Below are 22,061 nucleotides of genomic sequence, written 5' to 3'. Positions count from 1 at the left end.
CAGAACTTGTTGGTTTGGACTCTGATCTGTGACATACCTCCTCTTTAATGTTGGAAAATCACCGCTTTAAACTGCAACTTGAGCCCTGTCTGGGGACACACGCTCTGAGTCACCTCTACATGGCAGCCCTTCAAAGCTATCACAGCTCTCTGTTATGATCTTGATCTCACTGGTACCTTACTCAGTATAGAAGCACACGTTATCCTCTTCTTGTGTAATGCATTGTAGAGCCCAAGCTGCAAAAAGCCAGTCTGACCTTCAAGAAAGCTCATCATACTGTGGAGAATAGTTGGATTTACAGTTTAAGACCATTTATTGTTAATGATGGTTTCACTCTAATGTAATAAAGTACAATTTGAAAATAGAAAATAAAGACAAGGATGGTATGTTCTCCTCTGGAGAGCATCTGTGAGGAAGAAGATGTGCCACACTTGTTTTGTGAAGGTACTGGACTACCCACACATGGGATAAACAGAGAGATGGAAGCAATTTACTGTCCTGCCTTCCTCCCAGAGCTTATGACTCCAGTAGGCAGAACAGCTGGACCACACAGGAAGCTGCTCCAGAACCAGGCTTTTATATCCCAAAGTTTTGAAAAATACCTGCAACTGATTAGAGTGATCTGGCGATGCTGAAACGTACAGGGATGTGGCTGCATATTATGGCTGCAGCCGTGAAGGCAGCAACCTCTGGGGAAGGCATGAGGCAGGAACAGCTTCGTCTCTCACACTTCAATCTAGTGTCTCACCTTTTACCAGATACTCTTGGAGCAGAGATCCCAGCACTGAGCAGTCAGCAACAACTAGGTGCTCCCATAATCTGCACTGGTTTGGCAAGTATTGTTTTGGGCAATAACCATCCTATCATGGGCACTTGTTTACTCAGTGAAAGGTAAACCAAGGACTTTGGACTCTGATAGTCACACTCTACTTAACCTGAACAGAAATATGGGAAGCAGTCAAAAGCATGAACTATGGTGAAAAAAACAACTGAACTGCACTGCACAAAAAGAAAATTAATAGATAAAATCCAGCCCAGGTGGTAGGGAAGAAGCTAGCGATATGGGAAAAGAAACTGCAAGTAACAATTAAAGCAGTGCAATGCTAGTTGCACAAATACCCTAACATTGCAAGAAATTTGTAAGTTTACTTAATGGCTCTTAAAATCACACAAGCCCTGATCATGTTTCTATCACTTCTTTTCAAAACCTAGGAGTTCTCCATACAACAGATGACAAAACACTGGTTTCTTGTTACATGGTGGGTGTAAATACTGTACACTGCCAAGAAACACAGCTGTCCTGCTGAAAAAGACTTCCTTCACTAGTAACTACAAACCTAAGATGTTTGTAAGGGGTCTTCTCCCACTGTTTGGATAAAGAGAGAGAATTGGTATGCATTAAGGAGGTTAACAAAGGTGAAAATGAGTTCAGCAACGTTACTGAGATTTTCCCATCTCCTACTCAAACACTTTTTTGTTTGCCAGATACAATGCTCTAAAATTGTTTGATTTTATTTTTTTTTTGCACTGTATTTCCACCTTATTGTCTTTGCTGGTGTTAACACTTCCAGGGTTTTGGATCAGTAGACCAAACAGTCTGACCACGAGAACACAATTGTGATAGCATGCTGGGAGACCATGTTCATACCCACTTCAAAAAATCTGGGCCACGGTGCTACTATGCATAGTGTTGCCCGTGTTACACTTGAAATAGATGAAATGCAGTCTGTGCTCTGAGGAAATGAGACCTTCTGTTTCCATCCGGAGCAAACGGATCCTCTGCGTTTCATCCTGAAGTACTATATATGGAAACAGCTACAGTTATGAATTGACAGACTCTGCGGAAAATGTCCTTATTAGAACAAATACCCTGAACAAATTCTAAAATTCCTTCATGGAAAGCAGGCTTTTTAAAAAACAAACCAAACAAAAACAAACAAAAAAGAAACAAAACCAAGGGCTGCTGATACTCAGTGAAGGACAGAATTCTCCCATCTGACTCCTTTATTCATTACAGACTTGCTCTACTCCTCTGCAGTTTTTACTAAACACAGATTACAAACCTTCGCAAACAACACAAAAGAATTACGTAATGCAGTGCAAAGTAATTGGCATATTTAATTCAAACTAGGCCTGGGCTAAACAGAAAATAAACAGAAATGGTTGTTTACAGTTTCTAAGCATCACAGATTGCTTATTTCATGAAGAAGGTTCCCTTGTTAAGGAATATTTGCCTTGTTAAATTTACTCTACTTTATGTGAAGATTACAGGAGATGGTTTCTTAAAGGAAAAGATTTCATCCTCCCAGCTGGGCCATAGGCCTTGTTATGAAATAAATTATAAGTGCTGTTGTCCTGGTTTGAGGACCACGACAGCTGTATATCAAACTACATTAAGAGCATGTTAAAATGGCCAACATAAGTATCCCAAAGTATGCCATAAGCATCCTAAAACTGGGAAATGGCAGAGTTCAGCACAGGTTGTCAGCTAGTCTTATCACAGGATGAACCAGGAACTCTCCCGGTTTCAGAGCAGCACAAGCCTGACACCTGGGCATGTGAAGGCCTTATTGTTTCCACCATACAGCCTGCAGAAGTGGAGAGGACTTCAGACTGTGTCCTGACTAAATTCTCTCTGCCAAGTGAATCCCCCTTCAGTCTGAAGTAGATGGATATTCTTCCAGTTTGACCACAATCATATTTCTCAGCTGCATGAACAACCACTATTGTATACACAGCAGGAGCAACTATATAAACAGCTATACTGCTTACACCTATATCTTGTGAACATCTGACCCAAGCTATATTCTATCATATTTCAGCTGGCCTGCACTTCCTACATTCAATAAACTGAAAGCAAGCTGACCTGTAAAAGACATTGCAATCAGCTTTTTCTTTATGTAAATCTCTTCTAAGAACAACAAAGTAAGTCCTAGTTTAACATTTTTGCTTGTTAAACTATATATGTATTTAGGCTAACTGATACTTTGTAGTGTTTTTTATAAAGAAAATCTGGATAACAAGAGTAATGTCTTCCTCCAAATTCTCCCAAAGTGGAAGCAACAAAAGTACTCTTCTGCTTACTCCAGAGAGCTTGTTTTTCATTTCTTTTAGTTCTGTGGAGTCCAGAACTCAGCATGGTCAACATCTCATATCTTCATTAGTGCTCCATACATAAGCCCTAGAAGCTTTTTGCGCATAACTTATCCCACCTTTTGACTACTTGATCTAGCCATGTAATAATTCCACATGTCTCTTCCCATGAAACAGCTCTGAATCACAGAATAACACAGGATGGAAAGGATCTCTGGATCCAACCCCCACTCAAAACACATGCTACAGTATTTCAAGGAAGATAAGGCTAGGGCAGCCCAGAATTTCAGATTCATATTCTCCCCTCGCTATGGGTCACGCATTTCTTCCAGTCACCAGGATCCAGTCCACAGCCCAGAGTAATCTTTATGATCTATATCCATGCAAGACATACTACAATTTAATTTAGTAAAGTTAGGCATTGCAGTTTTGCTGTAGACATAGAGCCTGCATCCTGGCAACGTGTTTCCTCTCATTTAATAGGCTATGACAGGAGGCTTTTATCCCACCTGTAAGAACATTTTCTAAGATACCCATATCTAAGACACCATCTTTACTCATAACCAGATTCACCTCTTCACTGCACTCTTTCTTTCTTCTTTTATAGAAGGGAGTTTGTTACTAGCAGGCAGAGGTTTTTGTAAAGGGAAGTGCAAAGACTTGCAAAACCCAGAACTTCCTTTGTGACTACCTAAGGACACAGTTCTGATCACAGTCAGACTCTTTCTTTTAGCCATATATGGCAATCCCGTAAAAAACTGAAGACAAATCAGGTGAGTAACTGCAAGGTTATAGCGCTCACAGCAGCCAATTAAATGCAGAGCTTAATAATACATATATAAAAGGGCATCAGTGTGTAGGTTTGGACTATTCCTTTTAAAGTCAAAGGAATTTTGTGCTGAGGTCACACTACAAGACGATCAGTGGGCTGAGCCTAAAACTAGTTTCATCAAATATCAACATTTTTGCAGAATTTCACTTACTGTGACTGTAGATGGCTTGGAAACAAAACAGGAAACACAGAGCCTAATGTACCTACCTTAAAAAGGGCTACAATGACTTTTGTGTTCCTTAAAACATGAATAAGGGTCTTTTATAATTTAACTCCACTGTTTGCAAGAAGTCAGGTTTGACAGAAGTCAGGTTTGACTTCTTTTGCAAGGACCAGAGTTCGGCAATATAATGTAACTAAAATGCTGAGTAATAACTGGGAAGTTAAAAGTATCAAATGTGTTTCCTCCACGTGACTTCAAATACTGCTTATTTAGGCTAAGAGAGTTTTGAAGCCCAATGGCTCGTTTGGAAGAACAGTGCAATCTCCCTTTCCCAAAAGGGGAATATACCCCAAAAATGCCCTGCTGAAAAGTGCCGCGGATGTGATATCACCATTCTTTGGAGTTCACAAAATTCTCTGACACCTGTGGCCTGAGAGGGCTGGTTTTGTGCTCGATGCATGTGTGAATGCAGCTAATTTTAAGTTCTTTAGAACAGAAATCATCTGTATCTCTCTGCATAGTCTTTGGTGCAGTGGGGTCCCATTCTCAGCTGGCCTTTAATAAGAACACAGTGGAAGGTATGTCTCATATAAAAGGCAAATCAGAACGATTATCTGCATCACTGCCACCAGAGGGTAACAATCTTAACATACGTATACAAGACTGATGAGCAGCAAAATTTCTCTCTGTTCTAACTCAAGATAGGAAAAAAGTAATTTTAAAGAAATTAAAGATAATCTAGGTAAAAGAGATGTGATTGATAAAAACACACAGCTGCTCAGCTCATCATTTACATTCTAGGTTGTTACTTGCAATAATTTCCTTTAACTGAAAGACAGTATTGTTAGAATTACCTGGAACTAAGACCTTTTAGATTTTCTGTAGTCTTGGCAAACTAATGAAACCAAACCTACTCCATTTTATGCAAGCCAAAAGTATATAGTGTTTTAAATAAAATATTTAGGGGGTTTGTGGGCTTGTTTTTTCGCTCTGCAAAGAAATACACATCTATCACTAGTTCACAAATTAGCCACAATTGTTTCCAGAACTCTCTTATGTCTTCTTCCTCTTTTTTATATACCAGTATATTCTTGAATTTCCTTAAAAGGCTTCTTAGTGTATTCTCTCTTTCTTACTGGCAGAAACAAAGTGACTTGAGACACCTAACTAGCTCAGTTAGAGCATCTAAAAATACACGTGAGGAAGTGACTAAAGAGTGTTGTGTTTAAAGAGTGTTGCAAACTATTATCATTACAGACCAAGTTTCTAGCTTGACTTTATACACTCTCAGTGCAAAAAGGATATGAAAGGGTGTTAGCCTGTGACCTGGAAATTCCCAGGTCACATAGGAGCATAATCTATACAATTTAGTGTTAGTATCTTGTGGGTTTAAGGGCACGTCTACCCTGCAGTTTACAGCCTAGCGTTACAGGCAAGTGACAAAACGCCATTCAGTAGAAGCAGGAAGCTCCGTTTAGATTGACAGGCAGGGCAAAAACCCCTACAGTTGTAGAGTCCTCTCTGTTACAAATGGATAAGACTTGAATGAAAGAGGGCAAAGCAGCACACATCTTCTTTGCAAAAGTGGCTGCTTGGAGCTAAGAGAGGCCAGGTAGCCTTCAGTAGCTTTTGACTGGTTCTGAGCTCAAGAGTTAGAGAAGAGAGGTCTTGAAGTCACCGTATGTCTGTGAAGATGATACTGGTCGGTCAGTCTGCCATTCAGTCGTAGCTTGCTGGCAGTCAGTCTTAGCACAAGGTCAGTTAGTCCAGAATCTCTAGTTCTGTATTTCCAGACTGAAAAGATATCCTACAGACAGAGCTACAATATGAAACACAACCCTTAAAAGAAAAAAAAAAAAACAACCCTACATCTTCCAATTGCATGTGAAACAGTATGTCCACAGAAACATTAGCTTTTAAAAATAAATAAAAAAAGAAAAACCTAACTTGAATTCAAAAGCTTTGTTTTTCTTATTCTGTATGTTTCATTTTTCTCCTTAAGCATCAAATGGAAATTCATTAATACAGATATAAACCAAATCATCACAGCAGACTTTTTCCAGGACCTGCTTATGTAGCCCAGGGAAGGAGCTTCACCACGGATTTTTGTCCTCATGGTCCATATTATGCAAAGTTAATGGGAAAGAGATTAAAATAATTTCATATAGGAGCTTTTACTTCTACACACATGCAATCTATAAACGTTGGAGTCCAAACACACGTTCAGCAGCGTTGAAGCTCTCAGTGTAGGCTACACAGCTAACTTTCTAAACATATGATGCCACCGTGTGGCCAAATAAGTCTCAGGCAGTTTCCAGATGAGCTTTGCTGAATTTGTGCTCGCATTACATGAACTCACCATTCATTTCCTCAGGTTTTACTTGCTATGTCCGGATCCTGCTGATACGAGCTAGTTAACTTCCGCGGCTTTAGTGATGACCATAACAAACTTGAATCAGTATCCATTTATTCAAACTTGGAATTTTGGTCAATGTGTTTCTAACTCTGAGCTGGCAACACAAATAATAGTCTACATTTTTTTTATGAAGTTTTGCATACCGTGAAGATTTTTATAAAAAAAAAAAGTATTGTTGTAATTTAACTTTATCAGAATTTTTACTTGGTGTAAAAGAACAAAAATAACGGGGCCTCTGCCATGGCTAGTACAGATACTTTTATTTCTTTTGTACATATAAAGGAACATAGATGCTTTCTGTTGAAAACACACTGATCAGACTATAATTAAAAGTTAAATGCCAAAGCTGCTAACCTGTTCCATGGTGCCTAGTTGCAGGAACGCAAACAGCGCCAGCTTCGTGGGAACGCACACATCTTCCCCCTGGCTGGAAGGAGGCTTCACACTGAGCTCTGGCTGCAAACAAACGAACCAGAGTCAGACGAACACAGGACAAATAAGGCGTCACTTCTATGAAGGCAAAGGCCTTGATACACAGAAACCAAACCCTTTGGCTGAAAGTACAAGGGGACTGCTGCTGAAATAATATAACTGAGATGGGAAGTTGTTGATCTGAAAAAAGTGAGTTCCGGCACCAGTTTTTCAACTACTGAGGCTGTAATTTTTCTCATAAGTATTCACGTCTCTGACTGAAGGCATGGCCGATCCCTAAGTGCTGTCCCCGTAACCTTGCGTTTGTCCCTCAGCCCTTGTACGGCCTTTATCTCTCAGCCTACAGCCTGGCATGATTTTGCCAGTGACAATAGAAGTTTAACTATTCATTGAGAACTTTTTTGTTTTCTCCCCACTCCCTATTGCCATGGAAATTCACCAGAGCCTGACTGTATACCTTGAAAATGACATATATGTGTGCGTATATATATATATTATATACAGGCACACACACTTCCCCCCCCCCCGCAAAAGCCAAGAGCTGTTTCCAGCACAGATCAGGACCAGCAACACCTTCTCCCACAGACCCTCCTGGGACCTGCCCCGGCTCTTTTTAAAACCGCTTCAGCACTGGGCACCCAGGCGCTTCAGCTCTGACAGGGGCTCAGCTGCTACAGCTCTGAATTTTTACCTTCTTTTTGAACCGCGCTTGAGGGCCAGGGAGCCTCAGGGAGGAGAGACCCCTCAGGGAGAAAAGCCCACTCTGAGAGGAGAGACCTCTCAGGGAGAAGGAGCCCCTCTGAGAGGAAATCGCCCTCAGGGAGGAGGGACCCCTTAGGGAGAAGGGCCCACTCAAGGAGAAGGAGCCCCTCTGAGAGCAAAGCCCCCTGAGGGAGAATGGCCGCCTCAGGGAGGAGAGAGCCCTGATGGAGGAGACGCCTCAGGAGGGAGGGCCACCGCGGCCTTTCTCGGCTCCGGAGCCCGCAGGCCGCCGCCTCACCGCTTTCCACAGCGAGCCCCGGCACCGCCCACTTCTCCCCTTCGCGTCGCGGGGCGAACAGCGCCGCTCCCTCCCCACCGCCGCCGCCTGAAGGGCGGCACCGCGCGGCGCCATCCCCCGCCGCGGCCCAGCGCCCGCCCCCGCCGCGCTCCGCCCTGGCAGGGCGGCCTGCAGCTGCCGGCGGCCGCCGGCCCCGTCTGCTGGGGCGTGTGTTAAAGTCCAGGGGCCGATCCAGGGGGGCGGAGAGGGGCCGGGGGTGCCTTGCCGGTAAGCAGAGAGGTGGGTCCGCTGTCCCGCCCCGCCCCGGAGCAGGGGTCTCACGCCCGTCGCCGAGGGGGGAACACAGCCGGGTGGGGAGGGATGGACTAAGCAATACCGGGAAATAAAATGGCAAACCGCGAAACGTTTTGCCCGGCCCGGTGCCGATCCCGCCGTGGCGCCGGTGCGGGAGAGAGGAGTGTCCCCGCCGGGCTCGGCCCCGGCCGGCCCTGTCACGGTGGGACCCGCCGCTTGCGCTGCCCCGCGTTGAGGGAAGGGTCAAGGACCCCCTTCCAACCGCGGTTCGATGCCTAAATTAACAGTGCCTTCGCGGTTTGTCTTCCAGGTTACAGTCGTTTCCATTAACCCTTTGGTGTTTAACCCACGACCGACATCTTCCTCACAGGCAAACACGGCTTTTGGGCCTGTGCTGTTCCGTGAAGGTAAAGCAGCCCAACCCGGCCTCTCATGTACGGTCGTTTATCAAAGTCAGCATCCATTAACGACAGAAAGATTGGCTTAGGCTAAACACACAGCCCTTCTGAGCCTGCCGAAGGGCTGTGTGACAGGCTTGACTGCGAAAAAGACATTTCCATGGAACTGTGAATCCTGAACAAGAAGTGAGGTGCTAGAAAGAAATTAATGGAAAGAAAGCCACAAAAAGATGTTTTATTTTGCCTCTCTTCTTTTTTATATTGTCAGCCCAGGAGCCTGCCTGTCCCAGATAGGTGGGAATGCCGCTTACAGCAGTGATTGTCATTGCTGTCGTGGTGGAATTTGGGATTTCGGGCCCTTCCGTGGCACTGTTAGTTCCGTGCTGTGCTGCTCCAGGGAGAAAGTCAGAGCATGTGGCCCAGACAACACTAAAAAATTAGTAATGCAGGTGAATCCTGGGACAGTGAGAGAAATCATAGTTGCACCATTAAATGTGTAAAACAAACAAACGCCAAACCAGTTCCTCCCCCCAGCCCTAATTCTGTGTGTACCAGCTCTCAACAATATATTGACTTCATATGAAACTGTATGCTTTTAATGGATCTTGAGTCATCTTCCTAAATGTTTTTATTACTGTGTTTCTTGGCAGCTTTTTGAATAAGTTTTGCATTATGTCCTTGGAAAAAACATTCACGTGTCATCTTCAGAGACTTTACAGTGATGGTGGTTTGTGTTTTAGTGCCACATTATTGGCACACTGCACTACAGTCCATAATGCATTGTAAAGATGTAACATAATCTGTCATAAATAATCCATAATCAGGCCATTCCCTTCATGTTACTGATGTATGCCAGCTGACAGACCCATGGTCACTTTGTACAAGCTAATTTAATCATTAAATCATATTGGTTTTTCCATTTAATAAGGCTTGAATGAGGTTTGGATTGGTAGACAGGGTGGTCTTAGCAAAGAGCTATCAGATTGTCATTTTTTAAAGCACGTTTACTGTTCACAGACGTTCTTCAAGTTCATTAAGAATCAGTGACTACAGAGACTAAACAGTAGTTTTAATAATTGTTTCCTGGAAGGCTAGTAATTTGCTCCTCTTGTAAAACTTGCACTGGTATGTTAGTCTGTTTGATACCTCTGTCATGGCTATTGTGATACTTTTCTGTGTTTACTGATTTGGGTTTTTTTAATTCCTTTTCCTTTGCTTCAGGTTGAAAAGATGGGAAACGCAGAAAGCAATGCCTATCGGAATCACCTTTCCAGGTTTCTTCCTGAGGAGCAGTCTGACATTGATGGAGTATTTGATACCTTATCAGGATCTAGTGTCTCAGCTGGAGCAAAAAATGGCAAAGCTACAAAGAAAACTGTGTCTCTGGCAGCACTGCAGGCAAGGCAATCTATTATTCCTGATATATCTGAGATGTAGTGCATTGAACATAATTGAAAGAAACTAAAGATGTGGCAATAGTTACTTTTTAGGCTTGCTCGTCTCAATTTAATACTTAATGTTTTGGGTCAGGATGCATATTTAACTTTTTCTTACAGTTTAACATGAGTCATGAATTTCAAGTTTGTATTTATCTCTTAAATTGCACTATTGGGTCAATTTGCAGCTTTCCTGATTCTAAAGTAAGTTGGGACATATGAAAATATTTTTACAGAAATCTGAAAAAAGGAAGAATATTCTTCCCCCTGGAGTCTGTAGTGTGTGATTATTTCCAGATTTTCTTGATAAGCTGACACAAAGTCAGGTTGTATTTGGTTGTATCTTTCTCCCTCAATTACATCACCGTCTCTAGTCTTTTCACTTGCATTAAAAGCAGAGAATTCAGTTTTGCTTGATTAAGTTGTGGCTCCCTGTTTTAGCTAATTAACATATATTATGCTTTCTGATTAACTTCGCATTCGTTTGCTAATCAAGAAAGAAGAGGAAAATGATTCATTGCAATACTTGATAACTTCAGTTAGGCAGGAACCAAGTGGCCAAATGAATGTAGTATTAAAAATGCATTTTTATATATGCTACACAGTTGATGGAATCAAATTAAAACTCCAGGAAAGAAGCAGGGTATTTTAAGGTATTTAGCAAGGCATCTGTATACAGACCAGCTTTAGCCTTCCTCCAGCCTGGCTGTTTATAAGCTGTCACCAGTTTGGAAGCAGTGGTGCTGCTCCCCACCCTTTCAACCCTAATGCGACCAAGAACCTGGCCCTTGGTGTCTGTTATTTGATTGGGACCTGGAAGAAGTTCTCGTTCTAGCGTTGCCCCTAGATCAATGCGATGTTTGATGAATGTCCCTTCCTGCCTTTTTGTTTGCCAACTTAAACTAAAATCTTTTGAAAGACTGCCTGTAGGTGCCTAATTCCTTAATGCAGAGACTATTGCAATGGCCTGGCTGCCTTGTAGGTATCTATGCTCATGCCTGAGCTACACTGATACGCGGCAGATTTGATCTAGCAACAGCCTGGTAACATTGATGGAGCCCCAGGCATAACCTCATGTGCTCTGCTCAGGCTCAGTGCTCTACTAGAAGGAAACTACATGGCTTCTGGACCAGAGCAGGTTGCACTGCGTAGCTTGGAAAGCAGGTAGAGCTGGTATCTCTAGATACTTTCTTAAAGCCATTTAAGACAAGGATTCTAAACTGTCAGAGGTGTGAGTTTGTTAGATGTTTATTAAAGATTCCCTTTTTATAGTCCTCCTTTTTCGCACCCCAGGTCTTCTCATTGGAATAGCTGTAAGCATAACAAAGCAGTGCAACAAAGTTAGTGGTGGGTGGGAAGGGGTAGGGAGCAGGTAGGTAGTACTGCACTGTAAAGTAAAAAGCCCTTGAGTATAGTGGTTTTAATTATGTTCCCTGCTGCTTGTCTCACTTCAGGCTCATGCAGCACTTTTAGAAAGCCTCTTAAAAACAGCTATACCCCCTGTGCCCATCCCTCCCTCCATATGAAGCACTCTAATGTGCAAGACTGTGGCTGCTTGCTAATTCTGCTTCTGCTGAAATCAATGGGAGTTTTACCACTGACGTCAACAAAAGCAGGGTAGAGCTTGGCATATTGGATCTCACCCTGTATGCACAGCCACAGCCATTAACATCAAATAGGAATGGCCCTGGTGGCTTCAATAGGAGTGGTATTGAGCCAGCAATAGATCGGTAATAGCGGCTCCATGGAATGGAGCTGGAGTGCTTTTACGCAGGTGGAGCTCCATTGATTTCAGCATAGTCCCCACTGTGCTACACCCTCGTATGTAAGAGCCAAGTCAGGTGTTCAGCATGTACTTTGCATAGTGAAGACACTGTGTAATCATGTCCTGGTATGAATGTATTTTAGATGATTTATTTTTAAACCGTGTAATTATCTTGAACGCTGTGAAAGTTTCTTGAATCCAGAGTCAGATCTTTCCCACAGTGCAGCGAGGTCTGTTGCTCTATACCAGTTAGATTTCAGTTCAAAGGGCCTGTCATGCAGTTTAGATGAATAAGTTTTGATTTTGACTGTCTTTACATCAGGGATGCCTTATAAAAATCAGGTGATCTCAGTTTTGTTCCATGCTTGAACTAGATGTTGCTATGCAGAGGGAAACTTCTCAGAATTGTTTCTACATGTGCATGTTGGGTTAAATACGTTGCCTGTGTTGTCTTTAGGCTGAAAATGAGATGTGGAAAAAACTTTACTTTCTCTTTGTTTTTAGGTATCTGTGAGCTCCACTATCAGAAGCAGGCTTAAAACACAATTTTAAATGTTGTACGAGCAGAATTGTTTTGGTTTTTTTTAAGTCCGTGGCATTTGTAGAGAAACCAACTTAAATCACTAAATTTTACTGGAAAGGAGATTCTATAAAAATAGAGGTGGTTTTTTTTCTGTTAGAAACCAGTCCTTTGGCAAAAGTTTGTTGCTGATGGTAGATACTTGATATTGAAATCCTTCATTCATAGCGGTATGTCTCAGCACAGATTAGCTGGAATATATTAGTTATTCTTAATTTTTAAAATATGTTCTTTCCTACTTTTCTTGTTTTAGGCATATGTGCAGGAGCCATTACCAGACCAAATGACTGTTCGGTTATACAACGGAATGAAAAGTATTGACCTGACCGGGAAATCATCTGCACCGAGTGAACAGATTGCTAAAGAGCAGTTTGTAATTTTTATGTCAAACCTCTTAAAAGGGAATGCAGATGAGAAGGTTACCATAATAATGAGAATGATCTCCAAGACAGAAGGGCCTGTGAAGGGCAAACAAATCCAAGAGGTAAATAGGAAGCAGCTAAATGTGTGTTGGGGGGACAGTGAGAGAACAGAGACGGTTAGGTAATTTGAAGGTAATCTTTAGAGCACAAGATTCAGAACAGAGATTTCTGACTTTTGTATTTTTTTAATCTCTTTGCTGATCTGGGACAACCAGTGTAGGCCAACCAGGTTATATGTGATGACTGTTTCAGGTGTGGACTTTTCCATGCTGACCTTGCCTACTTTGAGAACAAGGATCTGTATTTTGCAGAGCGCACTGACCGTTTTGTCTGACGGTTCACAGGCTCATTGTGAAGGGTGCAGAGACTGGCTGTATTTAAGAGCCATCAAGGGTTGTGGTGTGGCTGGTGCTTCTGGGAACTGAGCAAACTACTTTCTGGAGCTTTGGTTGTGGGATAGGTGTATGAATCAAATACCTAACTTGCAAGATGGAAGAGTGGGGTCTCATGAAACAGTAATTCACTAGCAACTCCTACCACTGCAAAATTTGGACCTCGCCTCCCTCTTTCATGCAGTATTTTATGGAGCTGCTTCGTGAAGTAACATTTACAAAATGTCTTGAAAAAGGACACTTTTCAAGACTTAGGACACTAAAATAACAATTCTTTCTGACTCTTCCTGAAAAGGCATGTGTCTGCCATTGGGATTAAAGCTTCAGTACTAGACTTTATTTTCAGAAAGTTCTTTGAAGCTCATGGCAATTTTATTTAAGAAATGCCAAAATGGTGATGTTCTAACCTTTTCAGTTCACAGAGGATCTGATCACGTCTGTAGTCCATGTACTGAACTACAGGAAGGAACTGAGAGGTTGGAATTTGGAGAATACTAGGGATTCTGCAAGTGGAGTAAAGGCTCTGGCTTCTCAGCTGCTGTCAGAATTGAAGCTTGCAGGTAGGCAGTACTGATGTAGTATATCCCAGAATGGCACAGAGCGCATGTATCACTGATCTCACAAGAATTTGTCTCTCCAGGTCACATCTTTGAATTTAAAAGGTGAGACCAGTATTTCAAGCCTAGTTCTTTGCGAATGACTTGGGAATTTTATTTATTTTACCTTACCAACTTTCTCTCCTAAATTCAGGAGAGTTTGGTTTGAATTCACTTTGTTTATGTAGACATGCAAAACTGTTTGTCATGGAACATGTCTGTTTTACAAATACCTGACTTGCAGGTAACGGGCATTTACATGCATGTGCATATATTTATGACTGAATGCCCTTTTACGGAACACTGTTGTAGTAATAGATTTTGCTACCTTGCAAAGAACATCTCATAAGTTGTAACTAGGAGTCCTTGTTCCTTAATCACGAGAGCCCAACCAATGGATGTCACAGGCAAATGTTTCTCAGTTCTGTGGACGCATCTGCTTCATGTAGTTGACCCTTTACTGTCGCTGGCTCCTTTCGTATGTGGTTTCATGTCCATTAAAATAATGGAATATTGTTTATACTTAGAAATCAACTGATTATTTTCCAGACCGGGAGACTTATGACTGTTCCTGTGTGTCTTATTATTTAGATGGGACAAAACCTGTGGGTCCTCAGCTGATGGAGACAAATTTTGATCAAAGTGTCATTGAGGATTGGGTGTACCGAGTTCCACAGATCTCAGTTTTCCTCAGTGTTGTTATCAGGCAAGGCCTCCATGTTCTGCATTCTCTCCCAGACCAAACCAAAGACATACTCAACCTGGTTCCAGGCTGCAAAGGCATAAAAGGAAGAGGACTTGTCAGTCTCTTTGACATCCCATCCATCATATACATCAACTCCCATCTGCCTGCAGAGCTACAGCACAAGTGGCAGCTTTTATTTTCTTCTAGGCTTCATGGAGAAAGCTTTTCACAGTTATGTGGGCATATAGTGAACAAAGGTCCTTGCATAGTGATCTTAAAGGACTTAGATGGTTATATTTTTGGTGGGTTTGCGTCTCACCCCTGGGAGGTGAAGCCACAGTTTCAAGGTAAAACTCGCTTTTCTTTTTCTATTATCTCATGGCTCTGCTAAACATTGCCTATTCTGTACAGGTACAAGAATCCTGTCCGCTTAATGGCTACTGTCATTTTACTTTCATGACACGCAGTATTTCTTATACTTCCAAGTGTATTTTCCTGTGGCAAAAATAACACTCATTTTTGAAAAACATAAAATACATGCGAAGTTATTCTTGCTCTATGCCCAGTCAGGCATATTACTGATTAATGTTTATCGTTTGGCTGTTATTTGATAAGACTTTTAAAATTGCAGCACTTATTCATCATAGAACAAGTTTTCTTTTCAGTGAAATCTATCATCCCCTGTAGCTATATAGGTTGAAAATGAAGGAAATACAGCATAGACGATGAATTAGAGTTTAAATAAGGTGTCCAGCAGATGGCAATCTTCCATCTCAGAACAGCTGAGCCAAACACACCAGCTTAAGCCTCCTATTCACATTTGTTCAGTGTCTGTCTTTATTTCCCTTTTAAAATCCAGCAGCAAAAGGGTCCTTTGGACAAGCTAAACTTTTTGTTCCCTTGATACCTCTGGGGAGAAGTGAGGGGGCTTTTTTTTTTTTTGTAACTTTTTGGAAAAAACTTTTGTGATGGCTTTCTGAAAAAATATTACGGACTCTGGATAATCAGTCCTGCTGTGAATCCTCACTTTTGCTACATTAAAAACTCAGTTCCTCTACTTAATTAGTATTTGATAGTTACCACTTCAGTCAGTTAATATAATGGTATGTTACATTGATTACACAACACTTTCCTTGTATTTTTTGCTGATAGACCAACACCCGTAGCATGCTAGACAATCACACTGCAGGTCCCTCTGAATACCTAACTGGGCATAATGAAAACTGTACTCTAAATCATTGGCCCTAAGCTGATTCTATATATCAATATAGTCAGAAGTAAGGGTGTCTGCACTCCTATCAGTTTGTACGGGTCTAGCAGTTGGCCAGTTCTAGATGATGCAACGCAAGCCCGTGATAGGTGTACCCTTACATAGTAACGTAATGTACTAGTCATGCCTCTGACTCTGCCCTTGGTCACAGCCATAAAATTACATTGGTTTCTGTGACCCTGCACAGAGTTAACTGAGAGTAAACAATAGGTCTAGATCTTGATGAGAGATACGTATTGGCTTTCTGAGATTGCAGCTGCTGTCTTTGATTTATTCAGCTGCACTTCTTCAATATTTTTTTCCTATCCTGTTTGTACTCAAGTTATTTCTTGGCCAGTTGTCTGACCTCAGATGCTCTTCTGTTTACAGGTGACAACAGATGCTTTCTGTTTTCTGTGTTCCCCTCTCTTGCTGTATACACATACACAGGCTATAATGACCACTACATGTATTTGAACCATGGCCAACAAACAATGCCAAATGGACTTGTAAGTATTAAATGACAATTTGGAAATTGGATTTGTGGCTGGTGTTCAGAAGTGTTTCGTGTTTTTTGCTTCTGTTACTGTGAGGAGATTTATTTCACTGATTATTCTCTGAAGAAGTTTTCATCCCTTCTCTGTGCTATTTGCGCCACACTTTCAGTAGGAGGATTTTTTTCTTTTTTTGCATTAAAGCATCAGTGTAAAGTATGAATTATGGATAACAATGGAGAACTGCTTCGAGTACTGATAGAGTCTATACTTTTCTTTACAGTTGATATGTATATTGAAGTACTGAATCAACTAAGATGGAGGTTACTGTGTCTGACGCAAGTAGGTGGGCTTTATATAGGTTAGATTTATGGAGGTTCTGGGAAGAAATCTATTTGCCAGGTTTGGTTGTCATGCAAGCCCTTCTAGCACTCCTCCCGGTTGTCTGGCAGAACTGATGGCATGTATCCACATCACTGAAGCAGCACAAGCTAGCTGATCTGTGTAATTGAGGATCCCTCCGCTGGCTGCTCTCACTGCCACACTAACTGCTTTTTAAATTACGGAAGGCTGAGAAAGCCCAGCAGAATCAGAGTACAAGAGCTGCATGTGAGCTGCTGCTGCTGTGTGATTACAGTGGCAGAAGCTCCTTTTACTCAAGTTCACGATTGAGCTCTCCAGATGCAGAGGAGTTTCTGCAGAGCTACAATGCACCACCTGTTTTGAAAAGTGCTTTACAGTTTTGTAGCATTATGTGCCCATAACTTTGGGAATTGCAGCAGTCTGTAGTAAATTTGCTCTAAAGAAACCAAACAACATCAAATTATATTATTTGTTTCTGTAGATACTTTTCTAAATGGAAAAGAGGCAGCAAAACCAGGCACTTTCACCCTTTTTAAAATAGAATCGCTAATCCCTAAACAAAAGCCAGTGAGCTAAATTTCTGTCACAAGGTGCAGCTGAAGTGCTTGCAGATACTGGTATTCTGTAAAGCATAGAGGGAGGGCAGTATCACTCTGGTAAATTCGTGTTTAACTTCAGAAATACTGGATTTTGGTACAGAAGCCCAGGTTCACTCAGAATACCCTTTTTCACTACCCATAGAAGCATGGCATAAATACTGAAAATAGCAATTTGTACTCTAGGATTCATAACTTGCTCAGTTTTACATGTATAGCAAGCGTTCAGTGTGCTGCTTCGGTTCCCAGGGTATGGGTGGCCAGCATGGTTACTTCGGACTCTGGATAGACAGTGACTATGGGAAGGGACACAGTAAAGCAAAACCTCGATGCACCACCTACAACAGTCCCCAGCTGTCAGCGAAAGAGGATTTTACACTGGATGCCATGGAAGTCTGGGCAGTGGGAGACCTCCCTGAAAGTGCAGGGGTACGTGAACAAAGTTGAAACCTCTGAAACCGTGTTCTGATTGGAACAGGAAACGCAAATGCAAAATTTGCAGTTTTCTGATTAAACACTGTCTGTCAGTGGTAATGAGTAATGTTTTCTTTAACTGGCCCTGTGATGCCATATATTTTGTAGCAAGTAAATGGTAAAACAGTAGTGGAATTATTGAGGGTGCCAACAAGAAATAACATCAGGAGCCATGAAATGGTAGAGTCAGAAAAGCCATACTTAATTCTGAATTTCAGAAGGCCTTTGTGAAATTGAGGAATGGTCTCCAGAAGGAACCTCCTTGGAGGGGTTCAGGAAAACACAGTATTTATGAAACAGAAAGAAAGCACTTGAAGCTCACAAGTAAAGCCTAATCTATAATTCATGAAGAGAACCCAAAAGATTTCTTTATCAGTAGCTTTAAATTTACCATAGTTTTACAGTAAACTTATGTCAATGGATTTACGCTAGTCTTTCTGCATCTGCTTTATTTCTGGGAATGAGTAGGACACCTCTTTCCGATCTCCTCTGTCCCTGTAATTTATTCTCTTATTGAACTGTCTGGTCTGCATGTTTTGGTGTTTGAGGTTTTTTTAAAAAAATGTATTTCTTTTCATACTAAATTGATGAGCTCTGTCTGTTCAGAGGACACATAGCTCTAAATAGAAACAGAACAAATTGTTTACAAAAAATGTTAAATTGTACTTGAATCTCTTCTCTATTAAAAAAGTTCCTGTCTACACTTCAAACTGAGGTCAAGTTAACCAGGATGTTCCGGCTAGCTTGTAACCTGAATAAACTTGAAATAGTTCACTGTCATCTTAGGAGAAGTTTATGACTATTTTGTGTAACTGCAGCAATAAAAATCATTTGATGCACCCCAGTGAATCCTAAAATGCCTTACTTGGAAAGTCTATATGCTTCATTGTGACAAGCTTGCAAACCAGATTACTTGTGGACTTCTGTGTATGTCTCTTTCTTGTAGCCTGATACTGATTCATTCATAATGACATTTTAAATTGACTGTATTTTATTTTGTTTTGAAGACAAAAGGTAAGAAGAGTATCCTGGATGTAGACCCTCAGGCTCAGGCCTTATTAGAAATGGCTGGAAAAAGTCGCCAGAGCGAAGGCCTACGAGAACCCCTTGAAGAGGATGAGGATGATGATAACTAAAAGAATCACAGTAACATGAAAAACATGTTTTGTTTTTTTTTTCCTCCTGAGTGTTAATGTTCCTTGGACAGGATATATTTTCCTCATTTTTTTCCTTACATTTACTTAATTATCTGGGACAAAGCTTAACCCTCATACTTATGTAATATTTACGTCCAATACAATATCTTGCCTGACAGATTTTTTGAGGGAGGACAGAAAAATTAACTAGCTACTTAATCATTAGACATCTCTAAGTTCTATCTGAATATGAATTTTTGTATCATTCCTGATAGATCCTGTCTGCATACAGAATTAAAAACAAAAGACAAAGTTATTGACAGTATGGCTTACTGACTTGGAAAATTAACATGTATTTATATAAAGACTGTTCAAGACATTGATTAAGGCTCTTATACCTCAACTGCACATATTTATTTGCAGGCAATGAAATTAGTCAGTGAAGCTTGCAAATTGTAATGATGTCTTACATTGGTAAACAGAATAGTCTGCGGGATTTCATATGAATGATGCTATTAATTTGCATTGGTCCAGTTAAAGCATTCAGTTTCGTGTTTTCTAAGTCAGATTTTCAGCAAGTGACTCTATATGGGCTGCAAGATGTACAGAATGCTAAGTATTCAATATCCAGTTTTATAATACTACACTACAGCTTGGTGCATTTCACTTAAGAGGTTTCTGCAGAAATTTGCCTATCGCTTTTTAAACTTAGTAGAACAGAGCCATTGGGAGTCATTCAGCCATATTTATCCAAAGAATGGGCCGTACCTCCAGCAGAAATTCTGTAGGGAAGGTACCTTCTTTAGTAGCCTCACTTAAGACTGGGGTAAAAGATCAGGCTGTAAAAAGGATTAAGTACGAAGCATCCACAGTTAATTGGGAATAGTATCTGCAGATACCTTGTTAAAAAAAAAAAAAAAATCAGGGTTATGTCTGTAATACATTTAAAGAAGAATGCTGTACGCTTTATTTTCATACAATTAATCATTACTGTATTAGGGAAAAAAATGCCCACAATGTGAAATGTAACTAGTGGGTTGGAGGTTTTGCTCTGTTTTGTTGGCTGTTCAGTCAACACCAGTTTGGTCAGGCCTCGCATACTCAGGGCTTTTTCTGCTTGAATCTGTTCACATCTATGGGAAATTATTAGTTTGACCTTGCTAAATTCTATGTGTAATTAACTTATCAAAAATAACCCTAATTTCTACCAGGGACTGTCATTTCTAACTCAGCAAATTGTGTCTGGTTATTAGTATGTACGACTGTCAGTCTTTCTGCTCCTAAGGAGAAGGACTATATCAAATCCCCTTTGTCCTAACATGAGTTCGTCTTCTGTGCAGCTTAGAGCAAAAAATGTGCTGCAACAGTCTATAAAATCACTGCAATTCCTGATCACATGGCCACCCTTCAAATTATTTCCCTTAGCATTTTCTTGTATGTAGTCTTTGGGGTTTTTTCCATACGCTGTTCTTCATAGGGAGACAGATTTGAATATTCTGAATAATCTGCACTTGTGCCTTAATGTACATCCCATTTTTAAAAATGTTATTAAACAATAGGAATTTAGCCTTGAAAAGGCAGCATGAAGAAATGACTCCAGCCAGACATCCTAGAACTCTACTGTGCATTTTGTATGCCGCCTGGACTAATGATTAGGGCACCTATGCAGTTTGTTCCAGTACGGAGTATGCTGTGGAAGGCCTGAACTAACGTCCTTTTATCTTGTATTTGCTTAAATAAAGCAGATAGTCTCCCAAGTTTGTAACATAGAAAAAAATGTAAGCGTCAAAATGATCACACATACTTTTGTATTATTTTCTTCTCTGTGTATTTTAATAAGAATTTGAAATGGTACAAAGTAGGGAGTGCTATATAGACAGCAAGTAAGTGTTCTCTGGAAGCGTGGTGATGCTGGCTTTTGTTTTAACATTCTCAAAGTCCCACCCTAAGTCTCAGAGGTGTTCTGCACTTAGGCACTGACTAAGCATGCTGAATACTTGAAGTGGATGGCATACAAGAATGAGACGTGGTTGAATTTCTGTGGCTTAACTTAAAATAAACAAATAGACTTTCTTTTCCTTCCGTTACAAGGTAGAGACTTTTTTTTGGAGGACTGAACCCATTTGCAAGGATTTTTTAAAAAATAATGAGCAGACACCTTTGCAGACTATTATCTGGGGAGGGTGAATTGCACAAAGCTACTCTTCACCAAAAATATTTCAGTGACCAGGTTTTCTTTGATTTAAAATAAGTATCGGTATAGCTGGTTCTTTCTAGGCTACGAATCCAAAATGTAATCCTGTTTAAACATCATCTTGTGCAGATCAGCATAGCATTTTAACCTCTGAAATTGTGGTTTTTGACAAGTTTGTATCTGAGATTCTTAATCTTCACTTTGAAGTGAAGTTGTTAAACTGGGGCAAGAGGAAATCTGACACTGGCACTTTTACCAAAGGTACTGGTGAAGCACTATTTACCAGGAAACTACTAAACCAACCAGCAGATGGGATTATTCAAAATTGTTCTTTAAATGTAAAAGAGTGGCTTGGAAGAGACTCAGCTTTTTGCTTCTTTTTTTTTTTGTAACCTAATGATTAAGCAATCTGGGCTTTGTTCTTATGCATCTAAAAAAACGTTCAGAAGGTGTTTGTCAGCAGTGGGCTTAGCTATGATCTAAACATCTCTCAATCGCTTTTATGCAGCCCTTGATCCAACTGCAAAGCTTAACATCCCTGCTACGTATGCGAGTCATCTTTAGTCTCATGCGCTTGTGAAAGTCAGTCACTTCCCCATTAAATCCATCCACTACCGTGCATCAGATGAGATCAGCCTTCTGCTTTGCTCCTATTCCTCATTCAGGTACAAAAACATCACTGCAGCGTTTGGCAAAAGCTGACAGCCGAGGGTTGGCACTTTTGCTTGCTACTTTTTCTTTGACACCTCCCCAGAGTTTCCTTGAGAGTCTTGCACAGTCAAGGCTAGACATGTGGGAATGCGGAAACACCGTAGGTTGACTGTAGGAAAAGAAGTGCTAGCAAAAGCAGGTCTTTTCCATCCGTTTAATTTAATATAAAAGGACGGGTCCAGATCAACAGTCTCATTCAGATACTTATCTGTAACATTTTAAAATGTAGATTTTTATTAATAAAAATCATTTTGATTTAAATAAATAAAATTTCAGTTTATGCACAATAGATCTTCCTGTACAGGTGTGAAACTGTGTTATTTTGTCTGGGACTATCACA

General features: G+C 40.9%; 1 protein-coding gene across 3 annotated transcripts; it reads left to right on the top strand.

The window, feature by feature from the left end:
• Window positions 1-8,095: 8,095 nt before the first annotated feature.
• MEAK7 (MTOR associated protein, eak-7 homolog) lies at window positions 8,096-22,011 on the top strand. Of its 3 annotated transcripts, none has more exons than XM_054200596.1 (9): window positions 8,096-8,215; window positions 8,541-8,637; window positions 9,850-10,026; window positions 12,663-12,893; window positions 13,639-13,783; window positions 14,411-14,851; window positions 16,144-16,262; window positions 17,456-17,635; window positions 18,688-22,010. In XM_054200596.1, the coding sequence occupies exons 3-9, from the start codon at window positions 9,859-9,861 to the stop codon at window positions 18,814-18,816; spliced, it is 1,413 nt and encodes a 470-aa protein (XP_054056571.1). In that variant the 5' UTR covers window positions 8,096-8,215; window positions 8,541-8,637; window positions 9,850-9,858; the 3' UTR covers window positions 18,817-22,010. The 3 variants fall into 3 exon arrangements, with proteins under 3 accessions (XP_054056571.1, XP_054056573.1, XP_054056572.1); XM_054200597.1 differs by having other exon boundaries at window positions 8,172-8,203; XM_054200598.1 differs by lacking the exon at window positions 8,541-8,637 and having other exon boundaries at window positions 8,107-8,215; window positions 18,688-22,011.
• The last annotated feature ends 50 nt before the right edge of the window (window positions 22,012-22,061 follow it).

Source organism: Rissa tridactyla, chromosome 4 (assembly GCF_028500815.1).
Source record: "Rissa tridactyla isolate bRisTri1 chromosome 4, bRisTri1.patW.cur.20221130, whole genome shotgun sequence".
In the NCBI taxonomy this organism is placed as follows: Eukaryota; Metazoa; Chordata; class Aves; order Charadriiformes; family Laridae; genus Rissa; species Rissa tridactyla.
The sequence above is the reverse complement of the archived record's forward strand: the minus strand, read 5'-3'. Positions and strand labels throughout refer to the sequence as shown.